The sequence below is a fragment of the Mobula hypostoma genome, chromosome X2 (genome assembly GCF_963921235.1).
Source record: "Mobula hypostoma chromosome X2, sMobHyp1.1, whole genome shotgun sequence".
NCBI classification, from domain to species: Eukaryota; Metazoa; Chordata; class Chondrichthyes; order Myliobatiformes; family Myliobatidae; genus Mobula; species Mobula hypostoma.
The window spans coordinates 24,177,812-24,197,643 of NC_086129.1; the positions used below are offsets into that span (position 1 = coordinate 24,177,812).

Below are 19,832 nucleotides of genomic sequence, written 5' to 3' on the forward strand. Positions count from 1 at the left end.
AGTTTTACTAACCCTATATCCTTTGAAACTTTGCTATCTAAAGGGCCAGTCACCCAGGCTGAATTCTGTGCCATTACTGAGATCTGTAAGCTTCTAGAATCTAAATACAACCTATGAGGGGTGATTGACAGGTTCGTGGCCTAAGGTAGAAGGAGTTAATTTTAGAAAACCTAGTACATTTATTTTTCAACATAAAACCCCTCCTACATTTACACACTTAGTCCAGCGGTCGTGGAGCATACGGATCCCTTCTTTGTAGAAGTGGCCCACTGCAGGGGTGATTGATAAGTTTGTGGCCTAAGGTAGAAGGAGATGAGTTATTAACTTCAAACTTTCTGCATTATCACTTAAGAGTTGAACTGCACGTGCATGTAACAAGAGCATCTTGGACCTCCAGGTGGTTCACAGCAGAGGTGATTGATAAATTTGTGGCCTAAGGGAGAAGGAGATGAGTTATACAGCTCTCATTACATGCACGTGCAGTTCAACTCTTTGAGTGAAAATACAGAAAGTTTGAAGTTTCTCCTCATCTCCTTCTACCTTAGGCCACAAAGTTATCAATCACCCCTGCTGTGGACCACTTTCTGGAGGTCCAAGATGCCGACTTCTACAAAGAAGGGATCCGTATGCTCTACGACCACGGGATCAAACGTGTAAATGTAGGAAAGATAATGTGCTAGGTTTTCTAAAGTTGACTCCTTCTACCTTAGGCCACGAACTTCTCAATCACCCCTCATATGTGGAGTAATAAAGTAGTGTAGCATGGAAACAGGCCCTTTGGTGCAGCTGGACCTCGCTGATCACTGCATCCTCCCTGTTAGTACCAGTTGCCTGTGTTCAGTCCATAAACCTCCAAGCCCTTCCGCTTCATGTACTTACCCAAATGTCTCTTAAATGTTACAATTGTACCCGCGTCGGCCACTTCCTCTAGCAGCTCATTCCAGATACTTGCTACTCTCTGTGTAAAGAAGATACCTCTCAGGTCTCTTTAAAACCTTGTCTTGTATCTGTGTGCTGTACCTCTACAGAATACCAAATGCAGAATACGTTCTTTATCTATTAATATTAATGTATTAATTTTATGCGCTATATGTGATACGTGGACTGTGTTTTGCACCTTAGTCTCTGAGGAACATTGGTTCATTTAGCTGTATACTTGTGTACGGCTGCATGACAATAAACTTGAACATGAACTTTTGGATTCCCCAACCCTGGGGAAGAGATTATGGCTGTCCACCAAATCAAGTCCCTTCATGATATGATTAAATTTTATGAGGTCAGCCCTCATTCTCCTGCATTCCAGGGAATAAAGGTCCAACGTGCCCAACCTCTCCTTAAAACTCAGATCCTCTAGTCCAGGCAGCATCCTTGTAAATCTCTTCTGCACCCTCTCCAGCTTGATTAAGTCTTTCCAATAACAGGGTGACCAAAACTGTACTCGATACTCTTAAGTGTGGTCACAGCAACTGCAACATAATGTTTCTACTCCTAAACTTGATGCCCTGACTGGTGAAGGCTAGCATGCTAAACAAGTTCTTCACTGCCCTGTCTACTTATACGGCCGCTTTCAGTGAAATGTGCACTTGTACTCCCAGGTTCCTTTGTTCCACAATATTCATCAGTGCCCAGCCATTCTCTGTATAAGTCCTACCCTGTTTTGACTGTTAACAATGCACCACCTCACCTTTATTCAAGTTGAAATCTATTTGCCATTCCTCAGCAAATCTCCCTGACTGATCAATATCTCTTTGCAATTCATCAACAAGACATCCTAAATTAGTATCAGCAAACCAATTAATTGTGCCATGTATATACATTTTGAAATAATTTACATAAATAATGAAATAAAATATGTCCCAGCACTGACCCCTGGGGCACCCTACTAGTCACAGGTCTTTGACTGCTTTTCTCTCATAGACGTTAGGGTCAGGGGGCGCTCGGAAGCACAAGAGACTGCAGATGCTGGAATCTGGAGCGATAAACTCAATGCTGGAGGGACTCAATGGGAAAAGAATTATCAACATTTTTGGATTGAAACCCTGGATTCTGATGATGAAGCTTATGGTTGGATGTACAATCCAGAAATGTGAAGTATATCAGGCATGGCAAGAAGTGCATTAAAAACCTCGCATTGAGTGCTGGGCCATTAATTGTTATGTTTCTAGACATGCAAAGTTCATTTTTTTGTCTTGTTGGGGTACTTGGAGTGGCATTAATGGAATCCCTAATTTCCAAAACAAGTTTCATGGACAGAGGGGCTCAGCAGTTGTGCACATCTACTCCTCATCACAGATGGATTGTGCAAACAACTGCCAAGCCTTATATTTGGCTTGAAAGCCCAGATGATGCAGGCTACAAAACTGTCAACTCAACTCAAGATTCGAGATTCAAGATTGTTTAATGTAATTTCCAGAACATAAGTGAAAAGAATGAAATTATTGTTACTCCAGATCTGGTGCAGCACAAAAAAGACCACAATAAGATACAGAACACAGTAATTAAAAAAGCACAATGAATATAAATGTATAAGATGGCTTGTATACACAGATTGATTGTATGTACATAAAGTGATGCTGGGCACAGGAGTGTCTGTATATAAGATGACTGACAGGATATGATAAAGTAATGGTAGCTGGGGGCGTAGACAGGTGGATTTGTGGGTGGAGGTGTTAATCAGCCTTACTGCTTGGGGAAAGTATAAGTATGCTGCAGTTGTTACTGACTTCATTAAAACCTGTGTGGATGAGTGTGTGCCCACAAATATTTACTGTACATTCCCAAAACAAAAGCCGTGGATGAACCAGGAGGTATATCGTCTGCTGAAGGCTAGATCTGTGGCATTCAAGTCTGGCGACCCAGGCCTGTACCAGAAAACCAGGTATGATTTGCGGAGGGCTATTTCAAGGGTAAAGAGACAATTTCGAATGAGGTTGGAGGTGACATCGGATGCACGGCAACTCTGGCAGAGTCTGCAAGATTTTACTTCCTACAAAGTGAAACCCAATAGCATGAATGGCAGTGATGCTTCACTACCAGATGAACTCAATGCCTTCTATGCACGCTTTGAAAGGGAGAACACAACTACAGCTGTGAAGATCCCTGCTGCACCTGATGACCCTGTGATCTCCATCTCAGAGGCCGATGTTAGGCTGTCTTTAAAGAGAGTGAACCCTCGCAAGGCAGAAGGTCCCGAAGAGTACCTGGTAAGGTTCTGAAAACTTGAGTCAACCAACTAGCGGGAGTATTCAAGGACATTTTCAACCTCTCACTGTTATGGATGGAAGTTCCCACTTGCTTCAAAAAGCCAACAATCATACCAGTGCCTAAGAAGAATAATGTGGGCTGCCTTAATGACTATCGCCTGGTAGCACTCATATCGACAGTGATGAAATGCTTTGAGAGGTTGGTCATGACTAGACTGAACTCCTGCCTCAGCAAGGACCTGGACCCATTGCAATTTGCCTATCACCACAATAGGTCAACGGCAGATGCAATCTCAATGGCTCTCCACGCGGCTTTAGGCCACCTAGACAACACAAACACCTTTGTCAGGATGCTGTTCATCGACTATAGCTAAGCATGTAATGCCATCATTCTCACAATCCTGATTGAGAAGTTGCAGAACCTGGGGCTCTGTACCTCCCTCTGCAATTGGATCCTCAACTTCCTAACCGGAAGACCACAGTCTGTGCGGATTGGTGATAACATCTCCTCCTCGCTGACAATCAACACTGGCACATCTCAGGGGTGTGTGCTTAGCCCACTGCTCTACTCTCTATATACACATGACTGTGTGGCTAGGCATAGCTCAAATACCATCTATAAATTTGCTGATGATACAACCATTGTTGGTAGAATCTCAGGTGGTGACGAGAGGGTGTACAGGAGTGAGGTATATTAACTAGTGGAGTGGTGCCACAGCAACAACCTGGCACTCAATGTCAGTAAGACGAAAGAGCTGATTGTGGACTTCAGGAAGGGTAAGACGAAGGAACTCATACCAATCCTCATAGAGGGATCAGAAGTGGAGAGAGTGAGCAGCTTCAAGTTCCTGGGTGTCAAGATCTCTGAGGATCTAACCTGGTCCCAACATAGTGATGTAGTTATAAAGAAGGCAAGACAGCAGCTATACTTTATTAAGAGTTTGAAGAGACTTGGCATGTCAGCAAGTACACTCAAAAACTTCTATAGTTGTACCATGGAGAGCATTCTGCATTCTGACAGGCTGCATCACTGTCTGGTATGGAGGGGCTACTGCACAGGACCGAAAGAAGCTGCAGAAGGTTGTAAATCTAGTCAGCTCCATCTTGGGTACTAGCCTACAAAGTACCCAGGACATATTTAGGGAGCATTATCTTAGAAAGGCAGCGTCCATTATTAAGGACCTCCAGCACCCAGGACATGCACTGTTACCATCAGGTAGGAGATACAGAAGCCTGAAGACACACACTCAGCGATTCAGGAACAGCTTCTTTCCCTCTGCCATCTGATTCCAAATTGGACATTGAATCTCTCGACACTACGTCACTTTTTTTTAATATACCGTATTTCTGTTTTTGCACGTTTAAAAAAAATCTTTCCCATATACATAATTGATTTACTTGTTTATTTATTATTATTATTTTTATTTTATTTATTTATTTTTTTCTCTCTGCTAGATTATGTATTGCATTGAACTGCTGTTGCTAAGTTCGCAAATTTCATGTCACATGCCGGTGATAATAAACCTGATTCTGATTCTGATTCTGAAGTAACTGCGATCGATTCTAGTGGTCCTGGCGTGGGTGCTATGTAGCCTTCTCCCTGATGGGACTGGGACAAACAGTCCATGAGCAAGGTGGGTGGGATCTCTCATGATTTTATTGTCCCTTTTCTGACACCTTTCTGTACATATGTCCTTGATGATGGATAGGCTGCTGCCAGTAATGCGTTGAGCAGTTTTGACTACCTGTTGTAAAGCCTTCCTGTCCACTGAAGTGCAGCTTCCATACCATACAGTAATACAGCCTGTTAGGATGTTCTCTACAGCACATCTGTAGAATGATGTGAGTATGGATGTGCGTAATCCAGCTCTCTTCAGCCTCCTTAGAAAGTAGAGGTGTTGGTGAGCTTTCCTGACTGTGTAGGATGTGTTCTCAGACCATGAGAGGTTGTGTGAGATGTGCACTCCCAGGAGTTTGAAATTGCTCACTGTTTCCACTGCTGTGCTGCCGATGTAAAGAAGGGTGCGAGTTCTCCTGAAGGTGATAACCATCTCCTTTGCCTTGTTGACAGGTTATTTGCCTGGCACCAGGCCTCAAGCTCTCCCACCTCCTCTTTGTAGGCCATCTCATCATTGTTGGTGATGAGCCTCATCACTGTCGTGTCATCGGCGAACTTGACAATATGATTACTTGGGTGTGTGGTCATGCAGTCATGTGTGAGTAGAGTGTACAGCAACGGGCTCAGCACACAGCCCTGGGGGACAGGATGATGGGGAGGGAGGAGCAGTTGTGCATCCTGACTATCTGCATTCGATTTGCATTTACAGTTCCACTGAGTTGCCTTGTTTCAATTCTGAGGGGAAGAGCTGAACATAAAATGTCTCAATAGAATGTATGTTCTTAATTAGAACATGAAAATCTGCTAGTTTCTGCAGATTAACATCTGAGCAATTTAGTAAACATATGAACATAGTTTTACAAGTTGCTTTTCAGATACACTTTATATGTCTAAGTTAAAATACAGTACTTTGTATTTGTAAGTTGTAGGGCAAAAGAAATAACTCTGGTTTACAACTTTTGTGAAATGAAGAGAGGAGGGACAAATATAAACCTGGTAGAATCCTAAGGGATACAGAGATCATTTTTTTAAGTTTATGGTAAATTCCATCTACTTGCTTGAGTCTCTTAAGAATTTTAGGCATTTTGAGAATTGGCAAGATCATTAGGAATTGTGAGAATGAAATTAAAATTTGAGAAGAAAATTGTCTTTGCTGCTAGCATTATTCAGGTGCTGGAAATTGACTAATATTGGACTCACCTTTAGACTTGCACTAGATTCTAATGCCATGAGCAGAGTGCACCCTTTCAGGATGAGTGTTTGAGACCTAATTTCACCTTCCTAGTTTTCAAACATTACTGACAAACACTCAAGGATCATTATTCAGGATTAGATTTGAATCCAGTTCACAATGAGAGAAAAGAGTGAAATTAAACAGGGTGGGCAGAAGCGGGCGCAGCATAAATACTGGCACAAATCAGCTAAGTTAAGTGGCCTGTATTGTGCTTTAAAATCACGCACATAACACCGGTATCTGAAGTTCATCACATCAAAATGTTGATCAGGAAAAGATCAACTTTATATCAGTAAAAATAATAATAGGACTAAAGGCTGTAGCTGAACATACAGTCAATATAAATTGAAACTAAACTAGGAGAAGGTGCAGCTATCATCTGAGAGCCATTACAAAGACATGGCTGCAGGATAACATATTGTGACCTGAATATTGAATGATACGTTACATTTCAGAAGGACAGGAAGTTAGGGAAAAATAGAGGACTGATTCAGTCTTTAATGAGTCTTAGTGCAAAAGAAAATGATGACTCAAGTTCAGGAAACTAAGACATAGAAATGGTTTGAATGGTGAGAAATAATCAGGGCCAGAAGTCACCTGTAACAGTATAAAAGAAGAAATAATGGGAGTTTGTTAGAAAGTACAGCAATAAGGTCACAGGGAATTGGAATTCACATAAAGAATAAAAAAACCAGATGAGCAAAGAAAGCCAAGTTGAGGGGTTTGCAGTGTTTTCAGCATAGTTTCTTCGAACAGAGCATTCTGGAGCCAACTATCAAGCAGGCTGTACTAGACCTGATATTTTACAATGAAAGATTGGATTAATTAATGATCTTATTGAGGACCTCATTATTAAGTAATGATTTATAGTGAAGCTAATAATAATCTAATGGAACTTTACATTTGAATTGAGGAAGAGTACAATGGGTCTAAAAACATAAACTGGAAAATTAGGTTAAGGATTGATTACTCAAGATGGAGTACAGACATTTGAAAGAATCTTTGAGAATTCACTAAACAGATACTAAAGAAAAAGAAAAATTCCAAGGGGTGGTCTCACCATCTGTGATTAACCAGAAAGGTTAAAGACTATTTCAAACTTAAAGCATATAATTGTTCAAAGATGGGTGGCAGGTCAGAATATAAAAAGCAGCTAAAAATGAGTAAATGATTAATCGTGAAGGAAAACATTCAAGGCAAAACTAGCTAAAAACATGAAAACAGTTAACAAGATATTTTTATTGAAGAAAAATGATTTAATAAAGTGTGTAACACACAAAATGCTGGAGGAACTCAGCAGGTCAGGCAGCATCTATGAAGGGGAATAGCGAGTCAACGTGTCTGGCTGAGATCCTTCATCAGGACTGGAAAGGAAGAGGGAAGAAGCTAGAATAAGGAGGTGGAGGGAGCCAAAAGAGTACAAGCTGGAAGGAGGTAGGTGAAGCCAAGTGAGGAGGTAAGTAGATGGGTGGGGGAGGGCGGATGAAGTGAGAAACTGGGAGGTGATAGGTAGAAAAGGGCTGAAGAAAAAGGCATCTTAAAGGAGACGAGAGTGGACCATGGAAGGAAGGGAAGGTGAGAGTCACCAGAGAGAAAGGTGATAGGCAGGTGAGGAGAAGAGGAGGGATTAGAGGGGAGTCAAAATGGGTATGGAAAACATAGAAACATAGAAATCTACAGCACATTATAGGCCCTTCAGCCCACAATGTTGTGCCGACCGTGTAACCTACTCTAGAAACTGCCTAGAATTTCCCTACCGCATAGCCCCCTATTTTTCTAAGCTCCATATACTGTACCTATCTAAGAGTCTCTTAAAAGACCCTATTGTATTCACCTCTACCACCTTAGCTGGCAGTGCATTCCACACACCCACCACTCTCTGCGTGAAAAACTTACCTCTGACATCCCCCTTGTGCCTACTTCCAAGCACCTTAAAACCATGCCCCCTCGTGTTAGTCACTTCAGCCCTGGGAAAAAGCCTCTGCCTATCCACATGATCAATGCCTCTCATCATCTTATACACCTCTATCAAGTCGCCTCTCATCCTCCATTGCTCCGAGGAGAAAAGGCCAAGTTCACTCAACCTATTCACATAAGGCATGGCTCCCCAATCCAGGCAACATCCTTGTAAATCTCCTCTGCACCCTTTTTCTATAGTATCCATAAAAGGAGAGAAGGGGAGAGGGAGAAATTACCAGAAGCTGGAGAAATTGAAGTTCATGCCATCAGGTTGGAGGCTACCCACACAGAATATGAGGTGTTGCTCCTCAACCTGAGACTGACCTCATTGTGGCAATAGATGAGGCCATAGACTGGCGTGTCAGAATGGGAATGGGGAGTTGAATTAAAATGGTTGGCCACCGGGAAATCCTTCCTGTTGCAGACAGAGAGAACTTGCTTGCTAAGTGGCCCTCCAATCTACACTGGGTCTCTCCGATGAAGAGAAGGCCACACTGGTAACACTGGATGCAGTAAATGACCTCGACAAACTTGTAGGTGAAGTGTTGCCTCACCTGGAAGGACTGTTTGGGGCCCTGAATGGTGGTGAAGGAGGAGGTGAATGGACAGGTGTGGCACTTGTGCGGCTTGCAGGGATAAATGCCGGGAGGGAGATCAGTGAGGAGGGACGAATGGATAAGGGATTCATGAGGAGAGCAATCCCTGCAGAAAGCAGAGTGTGGGGGCGGGGGGGGGGGAGGGTCGGCCAGGTAAAGATGTGCTTGCTGGTAGGATCTCATTGAAGATGGTGAAAATTGTGGACAATGATGAGCTACATGCAGAGGCTCATGGGATAGTAGGTAAGGACAAGAGGAACTCTTTTCCTGTTAAGGCGGTGAGAAGATAATGTGAGGGTGAATATCTGGGAAATGGAGGAGATGCGGGTGGGGGCAGACTCAGTGGTAGAGGAAGGGAAACCCCGTTCTTTGAAGAGGAACATTTCAGGTGTTCTGGAAAGGAAAGCCCCATCCTGATAACAGATGCAGTGGAGACAGAGAAACTGAGAAAAAGGAATGGCATTTTTATGGGTGACAGGGTGAGGTGAGGTATAGTCAAGATACAGTATCTCTGAAAGTTAGTAGGTTTATAAAAGATATCAGTTGACAGTCTGTTTTCAGAGATGGAGATGGAGAGATCAAACACTGGTCCTATAGAAAGTGAGTATTGGATGTTAATACTGCAAAATAAAGAAAGCTACAGAAAACTAAAAAAACTGCAGATACTAGAATCCTGAAATTAAAACAAAAAAAAATTGTTTTTCAAGCAAAGAAACAGAGTTAATATTTCAGGCCAAAGAACTAAGAAAGGGAGTAAACAAGTTGGTTTCAATTTACAGTGAGAGAGGTGGAGGGATAGCTAGAATAAAATGTCTCTGGTAAGGTAAATTTAGGATTAAACAAGGCCATCCAGTTGATGGGTTAATAGAACAGTTGAATTTCACAGAAGGACTGGCCAGTTATGATGCAGAGAAAGTGAGTTAACTTAAGTTGTAAAATTCAATATTGTGTCAATAAGGCTAAAATGTACCAAGACAGAAGATGAAGTGCTGATTCTAAAGCTTTCAGTAGATATCATTGTAAGGTGCAGAAAGCTATGAACATTATGTCAAAGTGTAAATGGGACAGAGAATTAATATAGCAAGCAACAGGAAGGTCAGGATCACCTTAGCAAATTGAATGTAGTCACCTAATCTACATTTAGTTTCTTCAGTGTAGGAGAGGCCCCATTGTGAACACCAAATTCAGCACGCTAGATTGGGAGAAGTGAAGCACTCTTTGTTTCAGTCCTTCCTAAGCCTTTACCAGAGAAAAAAAGTTGAGGGTAAAGGCCTGAAAAGAACTAAAACAAATATGGTTCAATGAATCCTATAAAAAGATAAGTATAGCCCAGGTCCATGCAAAGTACCTCTCTCTTTGATCTGGAGAAAGTAAGTGGCCCGCTGCATCGTTGTAACTAGGCTCAACATAAGTTTAATATATTGCACTGCAACTTTCATCTGGTCACACTGCACCTTTCTTGACTTGATACTGAATGTTTCATCTTCAGGCATTCAGATAAATAAATGGGCAACGATCTGGTAAATGGAGTGTATGTGATCTACATTTTGGTCAGAAAAGATCAGAAAAGCATATTATCTAAATGTTAAGAGATTGCAAAGCTCTGAGGAGCAAAGGGATCTGGATGTCAATGATTTGTAGAAGGCTAATATGCAGATATAGCAAGAAACTGCAAAAGCTAACAGAATACTATTTACTTCAAGGGAGATGAACACAAAAGTAGGGAAGTTATGCTTCCATGTATATAGTAATGGTGAATTATATCATGAGCACTGTGCACATTATTGATCTGCTTCCTTAAGGATTTGAATCGAATAAAATGCAGTTCAGAGATTACTAGACTGATATGTGGCAGGGTGAGTTGTCTTATGGACAGGCCAATTTTGCATCTGCTAGAGATTAAAAGAGTGAAAAGCAACTTGATGGAAACATACAAGATCCTTAACAGGGTGGATGTGAAGAGGATGTTTCCTCTTGTGTGAGAATCTTGAACAAGAGGCTTCTACTCAAAAATAAGAAGTTGCCCGTGTAAGACAGAGATAAGGTGCAATTCTTTCTCACAGGGGCATGAGTGTTTGGAACTCCCTTCCTTAAAGAACAATGGAAACAGTGTCATGATTATTTTTAAGACAGAGGTAAATAGATTGTTGATAAGCAAGGAATGAAAGGTTACTGGAGGAGGGTGGGAATGCAGCATTGAGGTTAGAGTCAGACCAGACATAATCTCATTGAATAGTGGAAAATGGGGATGAGTGGTCTATTCCTGCTTGTATATTCATTTGTGGTCTGAATCTCAGAAATAGAATGGGAAGAGGTCATTCAGTCCATTGAGTCCCTACCAGCCATCTGCAGGAAATATCCAGCTCAACACACTCTCCTTATCCTCTCCTCTTGACCTGGCAACATTTTTTTCCCTTTCAAATACTTGCTCCCTTTTCAATGCTAGATTTGCTTCCACTACTACTTTGGCAGTGCACTCCAGAGCCTAACCATTCACAGTGTACAATAATTTCTCTTCATGTCACAATTTGTTCCTTTGTCAAGTACTTTTACTCTATGTCCCCTTTACAAAGATAATGGATTCTCTATCTACTCTGTACACTTCATGATTTTAACTACATCTATTAGATAGCCTCACACCTCCGGTCTTTCAAAGAGAATACTCCAGTTTCTCCATTTAAAAGTACTTCATTCCTTGAGTAATTTTGATAAATGTGTCCTACATTCTCTCCAACGCCTTCAGATGTTTCCTAAAGTGTGCTGCCCTAAAATGGACACAAGTAAAGATTCAACATAACTTCTTTGCTCTTGTACTATCTATTTAAATTCTGGAATCCCTTATGGTTTTATTCACCATTTTCTTAGCCAGCACTGTCACTAAACAAACATGTACAGATACCTCCATTTCTCTCTGTTCTTGTACCCATTTTGGAACTGTACCATATATCTGCCCATTCCACCAGCCTTCCTATATCTTCTCCAGAAGAGCTCGTGATATAAGCATAAATTGAGTTATGATCAGGTTTAACATAAAATTCTGTTGCACACTGCACCTGGTTTTTAAACAAACTATAATCAATAATTCAGCTAAAAGTGAAACAAGCTCTTTACAAGGTCAGCATAACCTCTATGTTTTAAATATTCTTTGCCTCCTACACAAAAGCAAGTACTCTGCATGTCTTTTGAAGCCCTTACCTGTTTTGCTGTTTACTCTTATAGTTATTAGCAGAAATATATCATAGAGTCACCAAGAGATCTAGTATGGAAACAGGCCCTTCAGCCCTCTGTCCATTTTGTCCCAAAACCTAATATATCTCTCTAAATATTTTTTAATTATTCAAAGAATTTTACAAGGTTTAACAAGAAAAGCAGGACTTACGTTTCAGAAACATTTCTAAATGTCACTCCTTATCATATATTTGTTCATTATTTTAATTGGCTCAGTACAAAGAGTTTAGTAGTTTGTCATTGACTGAAATAAGACAAACTGGTTTATAATGTTTAGAGCTGCATCACATTCGCAAAGGTGAGGGTAAAAATGTATGCAGAGTACATGGAAGTTAATGGAATTGGCATCAGAGCAAAACACAGAGATGTTTCTATAGTCCTGTGTTTAAAATACTAATAAGAGGTTAAGATTTCTACTAATGACGTTCTTTTGAAGGGCCTTGGCCTGAAACGTCAATTGTTTATTCCTATCTCTGTAGATACTGCCTGACCTAGTGAGTCCCTCCAGCATTTTGCAGGTGTTGCTCTGGATTTCCAGCATCTGCAGAATCATCTGTGTTTAAAATTTCTAGTACTCTTTTTCTTTGTCACTTGTTTTTACATGATCTATGATTTCCTGGAGACACAAGAACCTGTAGATGCTAAACACAAAATATTCCGCAGATGCTGGGGTCAAAGCAATACTCACAACACGCTGGAGGAACTCAGCGGGTCGGGCAGCATCCGTGGTCCTGACGAAGGGTTCTGGCCCGAAACGTTGACTGATGGTTTCCACGGATGCTGCCCTACCTGCTGAGTTCCTCCAGCGTGTTGTGAGTGTTGCTTTAACCTGTAGATGTTGGAATCTGGAACAAAAAATAAACTGCTGTTGGAATACAACAAGTCGGGCAGCATCTGTGGGATCAGTGCGGGAAAGAAATTGTCAACACTTTGGTTCAAGGGCATGCATCAGAGCATTAGACATAATATCCTAACTCATCCAAGTGCTTCTGAAATACAGAGTTTCACTCACACTAATACTTCTGTGAATCTTCTTCACAGTTAAGACTACTTAGCTATGATCGAATCCCAACAACCTCTATTCCTTGGATAGTACAACATTACCATAAAGCTACTGACCTTGGTACAAATACTTAATTTCAAATTTTAAGTGGCAATGTAATGCATGAGGGATAGCATTAAGGGACAGTAGTAAGCAGTAATGCTTACTGTAATCCCTCATTCTTTATTCTAACTCCTCTTCTTAACCCAGTAAATAAGTTATATTTATTCTTTTGTGAAATGTCAAATAATGGCATGGCCACCTTTGGAATGTACATTCCAGAAATGCCTTCAACACCCAACCATCACCAACTGTCTGCTGATTTCAATAGGTGCTTTGAAATTAGTTGAATGCAAATGTGTTGATTCTGAAGGACACCCATGTAAAACAAGATTTTTAAAATGCACCAATTATTTTGTTATAGTCATAAACCACATCTTGTACAAACTTAAACACAGAAATGTAATTGATTATAATTGACATAAGCATCCAAATAATAAACCGAACTGTAACTTTTAGGACTATCACAACTGAAGCTGAGTATAGAACCAAAAAAAAAATCTGGTATGATGTCTCTGATCTTATAATTCCAATTGAAGGTACAATTCATATTTGCTTTCATTCAAATTGCTCCAATTTCCTAGCACGTTACACTTGCAGAGAACGAGAGGATACCACGTTTGATATTTTCGGTTAGCTGATCTCAGTTGTAGGTGTGCTATAAATGGACTCAGATACACCTCCACCCTCTCCCCGCCCCCGGTAATGAGAGGGAAAACTCAATCACAATTTTTGATCTTACTTTCTGTCCACCTATCCTTATTAAAATAGTGCACTAAACTTATAGCTGGCTGCTATGAGAAAAATTATTTGGCTGCACCCTCAACCAAATAATTGAATAAAAGCTCTTACTGTTTTTACCGAATTATCTTTTAGCAGGGCACCAAAGAGGACAGTAAACACTCAGACTTGCATTTGGAATTTTATTATGAAGCATGAGGAGAAAACATAAAATTAAAAGGTAAATGCTAAGAAAAATGTTATTTCAATTGTCCACCACCAAAAATTGATTTGCTGGTCTCTGTCAAGTCCAGAGGATCAGGAATGTTTGATGATCAGACAGATCCACCTTAAACAATCCAAAATACAACCCCCTGCAAAATATTGATGAAAAATACAACCCAAAATGATAGAAGGTAGCTAAAGTGTGATGAAATGTTTTTTTTGTTAATTATAAGCCTATTATCCAGAACGAATGTCATTGTTGAAAGAGTTAAACACCAAACAAATGCACAATAAATGCCCACACAGATCTGCATGACCTCCTACCTCTGCAAACTGATTACTTTATCAGAATATGACTGACTGGATCAACATGACCTCTGGTCTAGCACAAGAATTTACACCATCAATGTACAATACAGACTTTCTATAACTCTCACTCTGGAAATGATACAAGAAATATGTCATTGTGAAAGACATGCTATTCAGAGTGGGCAATTGACACGGTTTCTGTCTAAGAGATGCAAAACAAAGGATGTTATTTCATGGGATGCCTTAGAGACTACTGCATTTAACAAACAGAAACAAGAAACATCATTTTTAAAAAGTGTCCCGTGACTTGTTAAAAGTTTTCTTTTGCTAGATCCGCTCCAATGCCGTTGCAATGACTTTAACAAGAGATCAACAAGCATACCAAGTAAACTGCAGCAGGCGCACAGAAGCAATATGTTAAATTGATATATTTATAAAGATAGTATAAAATACACCTCCTACCTGACAGTGCTAGGAGAAAAAAGAAAGCGTTGAATAAGTGCAGAGTGGTGAAACCTCTTGAGAATACTTCCCTTTCAGCCTTCATTTTCGGACTAGCTCTGGGTCCTGCCTGATGATGATTTGCATTATTTGTACAAACAGGGCACGTCCTCAGTACCACTAGGAGTTTTCGACAGACCTCAGCTCTGCCAAGCTCCTGAATAGAAGGATAGTGTTCTCTAATTTATTACCATGCTTTCAGCACAGAGAATCCCTGCCAACTTCATCAAGGATGAGGAAACATAAAGATGGAGATCTTGTCGTTACCCTTTATAAAAAAGGAACCTCTTGAGATAACATGGGAACTGATATTTGAACTCAAAGCCTTCTCTAGGCACTGCTGATGTCAGTTATTGAATGCTTTTACATGAATATTAACCATTCACGTTCCAGAGTTCTCAAATCAATAAATTAAATTTTCTTCTTTCTGCACCTGCTGCTATAAATATTCTCAATGGAGGGAGGTTCACACCCATGGATGTGTTGGGCTGACCGAACCACTCTCTGTAGTGTCCAGCAATCAAGGTTGGTGCAGTGTCCATAGCAGGTGGTGATACAGCCAGTCAGTATGCTCTCAGTGCTGCCCCTGTAGAAGGTCTTGAGGATTTGGGGGCTCATGCTGAACTTCTTCAGTCGCCTCAGGTGGAAGAGATGCTGCTGTGCTTTTTTTTGCCACACAGCCAGTGTGTACAGTCCAGGTGCAAGAAGAGAGCGAAATAGTGAGGTAGTGTTCATGGGTTCATAGACCTTTCAGAAATCTGATAGCAAGGGGGAAGAAGTCGATCCTAAAATGTTGAGTGAGTGGCTTCAGGCTCCTGTATCTCCTCCCTGGTGGTAGTAACGAGAGGTGATGGGCTTCTCAATCATGATAGTCTGGGAAATGTTGCTGTAGAATGGAAGCTGGGCGTCCTGGTATTCCAGATGCTAAAAGTAAACATCCTGGTGCAATGAACAGCAAAGAAGATGAATTTCACTACAAGAGGTTTTGAGTATTGGAGCAAGAAATGTCTTGCTGCGATTATCTTATTGTTTTTTATTTAGAGATTCAGTGCGTTAACAGGCCCTTCTGGCCCTATGAGCCTGCGCCACCCAATTACACCCATGTGACCAATTACCTCGTACTTCTTTGGGAGACTTGGAGGAAACCCATGCAGTAACGGGGAGAACATACAAACTCCATACAGATAGCGGTAAGAATTGAACCTGGGTTGCTGGCGCTGTTAAACATTACTCTAGCAGCTACACTACCATGCTACACCATAAAGAGTATGGTGAGACAGCACTTGAAGAATTGTGTACAATTTTAGCCTCTTACTTCAGAAGGAATGTACTTGCATAAAGAATATGCAGAGAAAGTTCACTGGACTGATTGTTGTAAGGGAAGACTGTCAGATAAAGAGAGATTGGGACAAAAGCCTATATTTGCTACAGCTGATAAGAATGAGATATGACAGAGGACTCATTGAAATGTACAAAATTTTGACAGGCCTAAACAAACTGGATATGGGAGGACTTTTCCCCTGACTTTGGAATCTAGAAGGAAGGTTCACAACCTGAAAATGAAGGATGGCTGTTTAGGAACAAGATGACGAGAAAGTTCTTCACTCAGAGGGTAATGAATCTTTCGAATTTTCTATCCAAGTGAGGTGTGGAGACCCAGTTGTTGAGTCATTCTAAACAGTAATTTCTTCTTCTCACAGGATGGTGAACCTGTGCAACGGATGATGGCAGAGGCCAAGTTGCTAAATATATTTAAGAAGAAGGATTTCTAGATACAAAGATCATTAAGGGATATGTTGATAAGGTGGGAATGTGATATTAAGACAGAGGAACAGCCACAAATGTATTACTTGGAGGAGCAGCTCAAGGGGATGAATGCCTTCTTGTCATTCTGTTTTCAATGCTTCTGTAAACAGAATGAAGAAGCTAGCAAGATTCAACATAAATAAATCAAGATAAACTATTTCCTGAAATGAAGGGGTCTAAAACAAGATGCATAAATAAAATTATGGTTATCTCATTTTGACTTTCCCTCAAACTTTTCACTGTGTGCTCTGTCAACCTTTTAATGTTTAGATTTTTTTAATGTGTCAAAGCAAATGGTAAGGCAAGATACAAGAGTGTAGGCTGAATCATGTAGACTTGCTGATGGTTCTGAAAGGAAATGCTGATATTCAGCCATTTACTTTTAAACACATTTTAATGGGGCTTCTCAACCAGAAAATTAGGAGTAAAGATTTGATTGCCTATTTGACATTTAACATATTTTAATAAAAATAAATTATATTTTTAATTATTAAAGTGATAGCAATAATTTAAAAATCTATTTGAATGTCACGTACTTTTAAAAACAATTAGAAATTCTCACAGGTGTGGTTTTGCCCTATCAAGGTGTTCTAGCAGTAATATGTGGATTTACTGTAGTTCCTACTGAAAATTTTCTACAACTCAGCATCCCTGAGGCAAAATGTTAGCTTATTGCATTCTTTGTATCTGGTCCAGCCAAATGTCGGGTAGGTAAGTTTGGGCAGTGGACCAAATCCAGCTTGATTTAGCTCAGTACTAACACATAGAAATGGAGTTAGTCCATATAAACTTAACCTGTTAGCAGAAATCCCAATGCTCACATAAAGGGATTTATGCAATTAAATCTTAAAATAAAGGGCTGACGAATCTTCGTGAGATGTATGTTTGAAACTTCTCTGAGGCAGTAGTACAATTCCTGAGAATGATGAGCAATCAGTTTTGATGTGATTGTCATTCCTTGTGATAATGGTGATAGTCTCAAATCAGATTGATATCTATTCAGTTATCAATCATAAGAATACTTATCTGGCTGTATCTAGCCATTAATTCACAAGTGTTGAAACATACCTTCTTTACATCAGTATATGACTGAACAATAAATTCGCGGAAGACTGCATATCTATTTGCAAATTTACTACTTTTAGGTCTCCTACTTCTCTGTTTCATTACCCCGAGATAAAAGTCAAGTAGTTTGTTTTTTTGTTCAGTATTGATTGAGAAAACAATTTTGAACAGATTCCAAAAATACCTTCAGGGTACATTTTCCACTCACCTTTGCAAATGCTCCAAAAATTATGAGCCAGTTTTTTCATATTTTAGGCATTGACAAATTACTAACATCTCTGTACTGAGATTATTAATTTGATGAAGAAATGTGTGGTTGTTGGAAATGATCCCAAAATATAAGTCTTTCTTGATCAACCTTGTAAAATTGTTTGAATAATTAAAAATGGTTAGGTTGCAGTATATTTTGGGGCAAAAAAATTAAATTTGTAAGAGTGCAATACCTGCGGCCATGCATCCCTTTTTTCTGTTCCATCTGTTCTGCCAATTATTATCATCTGCCCAGCACCTCATCACAATTATTTCATCAACTATTTCTCTACTAACTTCCCTCCAACCCTCACTGCTAGTTAAATACCAATGAGGCTTTAGCTGAAAGTTTTGGATACCCTTTTGAATAATTTTTGATTTTGTTTTTTCATGTTTTCTTTGGACCTTTTTGTTGCTTCCTGTAGCTCTCCTAGCCTATCTACTTATACTTGCATTTGTGTAAACCTTTTCAACATTATATCTCATTGATTGGCAATAATTGCTTCAAAGGTCAAGGTACATATATGTAACCATGTACAACCCTGAGATTCATTTTCCTGCAGGCATACTCAATAAATCCAGTACCATAATAGAATCAATGAAAAACCTCACCAACAGGGCAGATAACCAGTGTGCAAAAGACCACAAAATGTGCAAATATAAAAAGAAAGAACTAATAATAATAAATAAATAAGCAATAAATATCGAGAACGTGAGATGAAGAGTTCTTGAAAGTGAGTCGATAGGTTGTGGGAACAGTTCAACGATGGGGCAAGTGAAGTTGAGTTAAGTTATCCCTCTGGTTCAAGAGCCTGATGGTTGAGAGGTAATAACTGTTCCTGAAGCTGGTGGTGTGAGTCCTGAGGCTCCTGTACCTTCTTCCTGGTGGCAGCAGTGAGAAGAGAGCATGACCTGGGTGGTGGGGATTCCTGATGATGGATGGTGCCTTTCTGTGACACCAATCCATGTACACGTTATGTCTCAGCATTTTAGGGGAAGATGTTGGACTTGTATTGGAACAAATTATTTTTTAAATATTTCTAACTTTAAAATTTGGGCTCACTCATTAGCAGTTTAGCCAGTTTAGTAATTTTCATCCTAAGTTATTAAAGCTTGCTTTACTCAAATTTAAAATCTTCCTTTACACATCTAGTCATTATCATAGTCACTGTTTGCCAAATTGCTTATTATTTTTGGATATTAACTAATCCTAATTTTGTTATTTGCCTCTGAATTGGCTTTGGCTGGTTCCATTGTTGGTTTCAAAATGTAGTATATAGTACTATCATATATTTCCTAGAAAACCATTTCTGTTTATACAGAATGTTATTGCTGGCTTTTGCTGGAACTCCAAACAAATTAGCAGTGGACTCATCCTTATTCTTCAATACATTGCAGAAATCTCAGGGTAGTATCTGGTGATATATATGTACTTTGATAACAAATTTACTTTGAATTTCGTGAAACTTGGCAATTCTCTAAATACTTCTTTTTATGCATTATTATCCAGTAGTATTTCTTTGAAGCAACTTTGATTTTTTTTAATGTTGTAGATGCTCAATGCATTTAAATTGTTAAAGCATTTCTTGAGGATGTGCCCCAGCTTATTATCAACTTTATTAGTCATTCAAATGCTTTTTTCCAAGATGTATGCAATTACTACTATGGATTCAACCAAAAGAAAGTCAACGTAATTGAAGTTGTTTGATATTAAGAGATTAATGAGCCTTTCATCCAGCAATCTATCTCCAATTACTAACCAAAGTATGAAAAGATTTAGGAGTCAACGCTGAGCAATCAGAAAGAAAGTACAATTTACTCCTCTATCACTTGATTTTTCAAATTTGTGTTGCAAAAAATAAATGGCAACAACTTTGCCTATATCCCAGCCATTTTGATAATAAATGCATGGTAACCAACAGTTGTGAATTTTGTAGCTTTACTGTTGCCAGGAATGAGTTCTTTTGAATAAGTTTACTTGAGCATAACAGAATCAGGGTCAACACTTGATCCTACA

The 19,832-nt window shown here is 39.7% G+C and overlaps 1 protein-coding gene across 2 annotated transcripts in view; it reads right to left on the reverse strand.

The window, feature by feature from the left end:
* LOC134340832 (hepatic and glial cell adhesion molecule-like) overlaps nt 1–14,759 on the reverse strand; it is a 65,432-nt gene extending 50,673 nt beyond the window's left edge. For both annotated transcript variants that reach the window (XM_063038382.1, XM_063038383.1), the window contains exon 1: nt 14,657–14,759. In XM_063038382.1, the coding sequence (XP_062894452.1) occupies nt 14,657–14,741 (85 nt within the window). In that variant the 5' untranslated portion in view covers nt 14,742–14,759. The remainder of the gene's footprint in view (nt 1–14,656) is intronic.
* Between the last annotated feature and the right edge of the window lie 5,073 nt (nt 14,760–19,832).